A 9373-nucleotide genomic window follows, 5' to 3' on the forward strand; every position below is an offset into this window, starting at 1 on the left:
ATATATATATATATAAAATGGGTTTTGCCAGCGGTCATTTCTAAGGAAATGGGGTTTCACTGCTTTTTTATGCTCTTTTTCTTACTTGTCCGTATTTTCTGATTTTTTGGCAATGCACACAAACTCTTTTAGTAAAAAGAAAAAAAATTAATGAAAGAAACTTAATTTTGAATACAACATAGATAACTCCTCCCAGTTATTTTTCCTTTCTCAGAAGTGTACTGGACGAAGTTAACCGCACCTCCCCCCAAAAAAGAAACACAAAATGCCAAAGAATGACTGTCTAAAGCTTGTTATTATATGAAACCAGCCAATAATTGTTTCCCCAATCTGAGAAACCAGACATTAGATTATATAAAGATATCCCTTTGGGTTTTTGGTTTGCTTCCTGGTTGACCATGGTAGGTATATTACAAAGCAGTAATGAAAATACTTTTTATTTTTGCCAGTGAGGTGGGTTTTCTTTTAGAAATGAGGAAGACGGTGTCCCTGAAGAGTAAGTCTACACACAAAGTGAGACATTCAAGTACCTCAGTGGAACCTAATAAAATTAGAGCAAGAAAACTGAAACACCTTTAAGAGTATCCCAAAAGCTTGTGTAGCTGTAGAAGGATTAAAACTGTGAATTTTGAGGTATAAGCCAACAGATCCAATCCTAAAGGCATTTTTGTTTGGGTGTCCCACACATTAAGTTGTAAATCTGAAACAGGAAGCTTGAAATCATTAAGGTCACATATTTATAACATCATATTCAATTAGGTTAGAAAAGTGCAATATCTGTCATCATGTCATAAAAAGATGTGTTTTTCTCTCAGATCTCTTATAAAGAAAAGCTCCCTATATTGTTAAGGATAGGGCTGTTTTCAATCAGTTACAAGGAGCAATTCAATTACTAGATGGTTTAGTGCAGTAACTGACTCCAGACTAATTTAATTTCTTTAGGTCTCTAAAGATCAATTGATCTGATTTGTCCCATCCCCAAAGGCTGTTTATGAAAAATTCAGACTTAAATATCTGGAAATGAAATCCAAAACCTCGGCCAATTTCACACTACTTAGGTCATCTTGCAAACTTTCAGCTAGTCATGTAAAGAGTGCTGTCTTTGCCCTCAGACCATTGAAAGCTACTTAGCTTCGTGTACATGTGAGTGCTCCCACATCAGGATGCTTATTCAATAAGTGGAAAATGTGGCCGCATGCATTATCAAATCTGCCGTTCTAAAGAGCAGTCAGACTGAGTACCTCCTATCTTGTAAACCCATGTGCAACTACAAGGCTATTTTTACTCTAGGAGTAGTTTATTAAGACTATGAAACATAGAGTTACGTGGGATAAAAGTTATTAGATGAAATGCTCATATAACAAGATGAAGAACTTGTAATTATTTTACATTTCTAGATTTATAAAATGCTGTCATAAATGCCAGCTTATTTGATTCTCAGAATAAACCTCTGAGGTGAGCAGGGTTATTTTTTCCATTTTCTAGATGAGGGAACAGACTCAGAAGTCTGGTGACTTCTTCAGGATCACTCACCCAGGAGAAGGCAGAGGTGAGACTCTAAGCCCTAACTTTTTTTTCTCCCAATATATCGTGCGTACCCCCATGGTCTGAGACAGAAAATATGACACACACTATAAAAACAGATCACTATCACCCCACTGCATCACTGTCTCCATTCTTACTTAATACCTGAATAAAACTGAGAAAAAGTTCACTTATAACAATCCCAAATGCATAAACCCACTGCAGCAGGGCTTCTGGCCCTCAGAAACAGGAAATAAAGTCATGCCTAAATGAAGTTGCCTTTTGCAAGTGGACTCCTTTGTTGCCCCCTCACTACTGGTACCACATTCTCAGTGACTTGTATCCCACCTAATTTGAGAGTTACCACTTGCCTTCTCTCTGCACTTTGCAACGGATTTTCAATCACAAGCTCAAGTTTCTTTTCCTGATCTCGACACTTCCAACCAACTTGTCAAGCTCTCCAACTATTTAATCTTTCTTTTCTGCTCAAATCCCATAGTGTCTGCCCAACATTCAGCCTCTCCTGCTAGCTCCTCTATTTCCCGACTGAGCCTCTAAGTCTGTTCCCCTAAATCAAACCTCCACCTCACATTCTGCCACTTGGGAAGGCTTAGGAAGGCTGAGACAGGGGTTGTTAAAATATGTAATTATCCCTTAATTTGAGTTGCCAAGATAGGTTAGACAGAAGTGCTGAGGTCAGGAGATGTGGCTATGTGGGTAACAAAGAGTGCAGCAGAAATGTGCAGCAGTTAATAGGGAAATTACACAAAGATGTAGAGATAAAGTAAATCAGTGGTTCTGGTGTTTAGGGAACTTCCCTGGTCAACCAAGACATTGGGCCACATAAAAGAATTAGTGTGTTTAAGAAGTACAAATAATCAGTCAGGTTTAAAAATCTTCTCTTTGAAAAACAATTTTTGATGTTCATACTGGGCAAAATATGTATCTCCATATAGTCATTACTCATCACCTCAACGGTCTCAAACTGCGTGAACCATTTTAATTGAGTAAAAAGTAGGGTAAGTTACAGGCACATGATTTTCCTTGTCTTCTTAGAGGTCCTGAGGCCTGCCTGATGTCTCTCCTATTAAATATATGCAGTCTACTATATTGGTAAAATTATGTGACCTTGAACTAAATTACATCTCATTGTTTTAAAATTCCAAACTACCCTTACACTCTTTGTGTTAGCAAATATATCCACTTGGGAAGGTAAAAGGCTATCATGGTTCTGTTTCTCTACAGACTGCCACTCATTGAGACATGAAGCTTCAGAATATCAAGAGGACTAAGTCTTTAATAACAACAAAGCCCTATTTTTTATAGTAGAATAAATGTCCTGACCAAAGAAACTATTTTACACAGAAATTAAGCATATAATAGATCCAGTCACGGTAGCTGTCAGACTTAAGCAGTTGCATATGTACCAGGAATGGGGCACAGAGAATAGAAGACTACACATAGTAAGGTTATGATTCTCTGGTGTCGAAAGGAGTGTGTTGTTACAAACTCCCTCTTCTCTTGATCTTATCTGAACAAGAAAGTAAACAGAAAATTCTCATTACCTCTCAATGTCAGTGAGCCTGGAGGAATCCCGGAATCCTTTGGCAAAAGGATTGCTATCTATTTTCAGCTTCGTTATCTGGAGAAAGAATGGGTACAAAACAGTATCATTTCTGAGGTCAAGGAAGTAAAATCAGAAATAGTTTGTTCATTTTCCATAGCACACCAAGAATATCTTAATGTTTCTCAGTGTCGTGAGAAGGGTGGAAAGTGCTACACATGTTCACGAGAGGGACAAATCCCACCCAGGTGGGATGGGAGGGGAAGGCCTCAGAGAGGAGTATTGAAGACAGGCTGGAGGTCGACAGATAGATACAATTAGGGATGGGAGCCTTTGAGGCAAAAGTAGATGTGAACTGGGGTGTGTAGTATTTAATATATTATATAATATGTCAAAGGCTAGGGCTGAACTGAGGAATGGGAGAGCCACCTAAATGGGATAATTATGCAGAATTCCAGCACCGATAGGGAATGAAAGTAAGAATGCAGTCTCATTTGACTTGGTGACATCTTTTTTAGTACATACACATACCATAATAGATAAAAGGTAAAATGGCCAATAATAGCCTCATGTTCAATATGATATTGATATACATGACATAAAGCCTTCTGAATAGAAATTTTCTCCTATTTCCCTTTCCATTTGACTAAATCAGAATCAAATTAGTCCATCTTTTGTTATCCTTCCATGAAATGTTATTTATAAATTCTACGTTTTTATGGAAAAATACATTCTAATAATAATCACAGTCTGAAATATTAAATGTCCATGCTGTGGTGTTCAGAATTCCCATAGTACTACTATTAGTGTAGAAAGATTCATGAAATTATATGCACCATGCCTCTGAAGGAGAATACATTAAGTTGCAACAAAAAAATACAGGAAACACTGATTAAAAGATACTCAACATGGAAAATCCTGGAATTGTTAGAGCTGAATGGAAGCTGAGAGACCATCTAGCCCATGGTCTTATCCGACAGATAATCACACACAGACTCAAAAAGCACAAGCGCCAAGATTCAGCTGGTCAGTAACTGAATTAGAACCAAGAAAACCTTTAAGGAGTCATAGCTTCTCAGTATCAAAATCAGAACCCATGGTCACCTTTAGAGAGAAATGCATGCCAAAGATTCTTAACATGGGGAAAAAAAGTTACAGGCATGTCTTCTTCTTTCAAAGTAAGGAGTACACAATCAAAACAGATAGTTTGAAATACCTCTTGCCAGGCCGGGCACCATGGCTCACGCCTGTAATCCCAACACTTTGGGAGGCCCAGGCAGGCAGACCACAAAGTCAGGAGTTCAAGACCAGCCTGACCAACATGGTGAAACCCCGCCTCTACTAAAAATAAAAAATTAGCCAGGCATGGTGGCATGTGCCTGTAATCCCACCTACTCAGGAGGCTGAGGCAGGAGAATCACCTGAACCTAGGAGGCAGAGGCTGCAGCGAGCCGAGATCACGCCACTGCACTCCAGTCTGGGCAACAAGAGCAAGAGCAAGACTCTCTCTCAAAAGAAAAAAAAAAAAAAGAAAAAAAGAAATACTGTTGCCAAAAAGCAACTTTCTCCCCAGTTGGAGTATATCTATAGAACACTTTAAACTGTTAACACGTGAAGAATTTCTTTTTTCATTTCAAAAGAAATGTGGTTTTTTTCTTTTTTATGGTTTCTGAAAGTGATCTAAACCAAGGCACAAGCTGCAAGAAACTATTTATGCCTCGCTTAAAATGAAACCCCCCATACTAACCCAGCCAGAAAGACTCCTCTATCAATAACACTGGCAAATTATAAGATTAACTCTTTGATAATACTAATTTTAAAAAACATTTGCTCATGCCTGTAATCCCAGCACTTTGGGAGGCCGAGGCGGGCAGATCACAAGGTCAGGAGATCGAGACCAGCCTGGCTAACACAGTGAAACCCCGTCTCTACGAAAAATACAAAAACATTAGCTGGGCGTGGTGGCGGGTGCCTGTAGTCCCAGCTACTTGGGAGGCTGAGGTGGGAGAATGGTGTGAACCCGGGAGGGAGCTTGCAGTGAGCCGAGATCCTACCACTGCACTCCAGCCTGGGCGACAGAGCAAGATTCTGCCTCCAAAACAAAGCAGAACAAAACAAAAAAAAAACACATTTGCCTCAGAAATGCTCATTTTTAGCCCATGAACATTCACTGTTGAGCAGCTAAAGAAAATAGCTATGCTATGGCATTGGTAAGGAAGTCTTGTTTCATCTACTCATTCCGACTAGGACTTGTTTTTGAAGGTCAGTTTTGGGAGGAAGGAGAAAGTATTTTTTTGTTTGAAATAAATTACAAACATCTTCTAAAGCCCAGGCAATCAATATAGTCTACAATTACAAATATCAACAAGATTTTAAAATCCTCCAAGACATGAGCTATGCCTCTTTGTAATGAACAACTATATTTAAAATACGTTCTACTCCTGAAGTACTTTATAGTTCATTAATATGCTTTCACAATAATTCATCAGCAAATAATGAGGATTAATCACCACGCACATGCACTGCGCTAGATGTCGGGATGACACACACAGCTAATCAGAGCTGGAACTGCCTCTAAATGATGTTAAAGAAGGTGACACCACCTCCAACACACAGAGACATTAAAGGTGAATCAAACCCACAGGAAATTTTCAAACTGAAACTGTGAGGTGGAGCAATAAAGGTAAGGCTGCCTTTAAATAGCACATTTATAAAATTGAAAGTAAACAGGCTTGCCAATGGATAAAATTTTCTACAGACAACAACAGATAATATATCTGATGAAAAAATCATTTTGAAAGAACTGTTTACAGCCATCTCTCTAAGATATGAATATATCAAGCTTTTTCTGAGTCTTTACAAACGAAAAGGGTAGAAGGTATTACCTATCTGTTCTAATGATTAAAGATGGACTTTTGACATATTTTATCTCTGAAAAGAATTCTGAAAATCACATTTCTTGTTCTTTTTTCAAAAGATAAAGACTATTGGTTCAGAATATGATTGAGAAGTTATCTTAAATTCTTCAGTGCTCTAATACCACAGAAAATACATACTCTCAAAACACGTGTTGCTCAACTGATGTGTCACCATATCTAATAATACTGCCATACTCTGAGCAAAGGAGTAACTTAAATTCAACATGAGTTTTCAGATTTCTTCGAATTTTCTCTCATTATGAGAATTATCTACTTTGAATATCATTTTAATCCAACTTTCATAATTCCTAGGAGTATCAGTGGAAATTTCTTTACATTTTGATATAATTTCAAACTTCAGGAAAGTTGCAAGAATAGTACAAGGTGCTCTTATACACCCAGATTTATCAATTAACTACAGCAATGATTTAATTTTAGTGCACTAATTAGAAAAAGAATTCAAAACAATTACTTTCTCTATTTCTACTTAATCTAATTCTAGAGAAAATAATTGCTTTTGCACGTGAGAGCAGAAAAAACCTGAACGGATTTATTATCACTAAAATCGTATGGGAGCTCTGGGTTGATGCTACACATTTCTGAACAGCTTTTATGGGGTATTAATAATTAGCAGCACAGAGATTGTGGATTAAACTTCTTTGTGAGCCCACCATATTCCTTGTAGCCCACTGTCACTAGACTCTGAATCTACTAGGGTGTCCACAATAAGAACCCCACAAATATTTGTTGAGTTTTACCTCAAGAACAAGCACAGTCAGAAATATGATCTCACCTTTTCACCAATTATGAACTAAGTGAAACCATGAATTCACAGGAAAAGTATTTCATTTTTTAAATTTAAAGATAAAATAATTTTAAATAGCAAAATTTTAACATTCTAGGTAATCATACATTTTAAAAGGTCAGATATAGAGTTTATGCCACAATATTTAAATAAAGGCCAGTAGCTATAAAGAAATTCATTTTTTAAGGTGTAGTTTTACATCTCTTTATGAAATTTGGGATAAATGAAAAAAAAAAAAACACTTGAGAACTGATGAGAAAAAGAAACTGAGTTACAGACAGTGATTTCAGTTGGACACCATTTCATTCATGTCCAAAGAGAGGATGCCTGCAGCTTGTAATGCTGTTGAACAAATCACCTGTATCAAACGTAATCCTAAAAGAAGTATCAAAAATAAATCAGCTACCAAACATTGTATGTACAGAAACCAGAGGTATGGCTCCTTTATAACTCAAAAATTCTTAAAAGCAGCAAAGTTTCTCACTTCATCAAGAGAAAACACTAACAAGCATGGTTAGTAGTATGTGCTTAAGAAATGCTGCTGTTTAGTGTGGGTCTACATATATCCAAATTACTAATTCAGTCCAAAACACAACCCTGCTTTTTCATGTATTGAAATAATACAGAAGAACATAATGCAATTCCTAACCAGAATGTTCACTCTTTTGGCATCTCTATTATTTTTAAATAAATGTGTGGAGGGCAAATGGTGACACTACCTGCTGTGCAAAAGAGAAGGGGACCTTTTGCAGTGTTTATTCTGTACAGTATCACTGGACTCTGAATCCAGCTAGGGTTCCCAGCCACAAGGTAAAATTGGCCCTCAGAGACCATTTCTCCAATTATCAGGAAAATATCTGACCAAAGGCATTTAAAAATGAAACTTGACCTACACTTCAACTCTACAGCAATGTTCTGCCTGCTCAAAAACAATGTATGACCTTTCAATCTTAAATTATAAAATAGTTTGTTGAAAGTGTAATGTATTTAGCTTTTATCCAATAATGTAAAGAAATGCAATCATTCCCTTGCAAAAACCAGAGAAAAAAACAGCAAATAAAAGGTCCTATTTTCATTACTTATAAACGAAACTGCAAGGCACAATAAATGAGGAATTTTTTCACAAATTGTTTTGGAAACTCTGACCTGGATTTCAATCGACATAAAAATAGCAGTCATATCCAAAGCTTAAGATATATGAAAGTGGTCCTAAATGTGAATTTTTAAATCTTCCTCTCTTTTCTCCTCCCTCTCTGTTCTTTTTATGTGAAAAAAATTATAATATTATACCTAGTATATATTTACTCTATTTCCTATATATTTATTATATATTATAGGCTATTACATGCTGCAGGATAATTATTGTATGTTATAGGAAAATTACTACACAAACTTGGCAGAGCAGTGAAGTCAAAGTAGATGGTAGAAGGTCTAGAAAGAGTCAAGGATAACTCTAGAAAATGACATAGGACTAATGAAAATGCTAACCCACAAGTTCATTTATTCACTAAACATATGTTTACTGAGCACCTACAAGATGAATTTTGATTGGTCTTACGAGGTTTATAAACCATTTGCAAAACTGGCCTGTTAGGACACCAAATCAAATTGTTGACTATTAACTGGATTTCTATTTTAAAGGCCTATGGCTTTGTGCAAGGGGCTATGGTTTTAAAGGTGGATATAGAAAAACTCAGACATAGTAATATCTATGAGAAAATTAATTCTGAATTTAGTCACTTTCATTGTGGTTACTCAGCAATGAAATGACATACTAATCCTATTTACACTTAATGCAAGAAAGAATAGCTGGGCACTGATGGCTGGATTTTGATGTCATTTATGATATTAATTAGAAATAAACCTTTGCAAAAGAAGCAACTTGTGTTGAAATGTGTGTATTAGTATCTTCACCTATTTCCATTACCCATATTTTCAAAGTCAGTTTTCGATGACACTGTCAGTGCTCACCACTTCCTTGGCCTTGCAATCTATCATGATGTCACCAAAAAGAAGGAATTAAAACCCAGAAGATCAAAACCTCATACTGGTTCTGTCGCTTACCAGATTTGTGACCTTGGGTGAATGTCTTAACCACTCTGACCTCAATTTCTAATTCTACAAAATGGGACTCGTGGGGCCTTCTTCAAGGCATCAGTGTCAGAATTGAATGAGGTGTTTAGAAAAAAATGTGGAAAGAGTTTTCTAAATTAAAAGAAATAAATCCAAACCATGAATTTTAGCTGGATCCTAGTTCAGAGGGGGTTTGGGGACAGTTGGTCTATCCTGAAAATTTTAATATAAACTGAGTATTAGGTGATAAAAAGAACAAATTCTTATAAATGTTCTTAACTGTGATAAAGATGTTGGTATTACAAAAATAATGTCCTAATTGTCAGGATAGGCTTACAAAGTGTTTAGAAGTGTCATGAGGCATGCAACTTAGTTTTAAAAGGGGAGGGAAGAAAATGGGAAGGAAGAGGGGAAGTACATATGCATACAGAGAGAGGAAGAGGGAGGAAAGAGAAAATTTGGGGGAAAAGCAAATTTGGCATTGCTGAA

General features: G+C 36.6%; 1 protein-coding gene across 1 annotated transcript in view; it reads right to left on the reverse strand.

The window, feature by feature from the left end:
• TBX20 (T-box transcription factor 20) overlaps positions 1–9373 on the reverse strand; it is a 52126-nt gene that overhangs the window by 26042 nt on the left and 16711 nt on the right. Inside the window, exon 6 of the mRNA XM_017854977.1 lies at positions 3090–3166. Within this exon, the coding sequence (XP_017710466.1) occupies positions 3090–3166 (77 nt within the window). The remainder of the gene's footprint in view (positions 1–3089; positions 3167–9373) is intronic.

This window comes from Rhinopithecus bieti, unplaced genomic scaffold (assembly GCF_001698545.2).
Source record: "Rhinopithecus bieti isolate Rb0 unplaced genomic scaffold, ASM169854v2 scaffold_39971, whole genome shotgun sequence".
Taxonomy (NCBI): domain Eukaryota; kingdom Metazoa; phylum Chordata; class Mammalia; order Primates; family Cercopithecidae; genus Rhinopithecus; species Rhinopithecus bieti.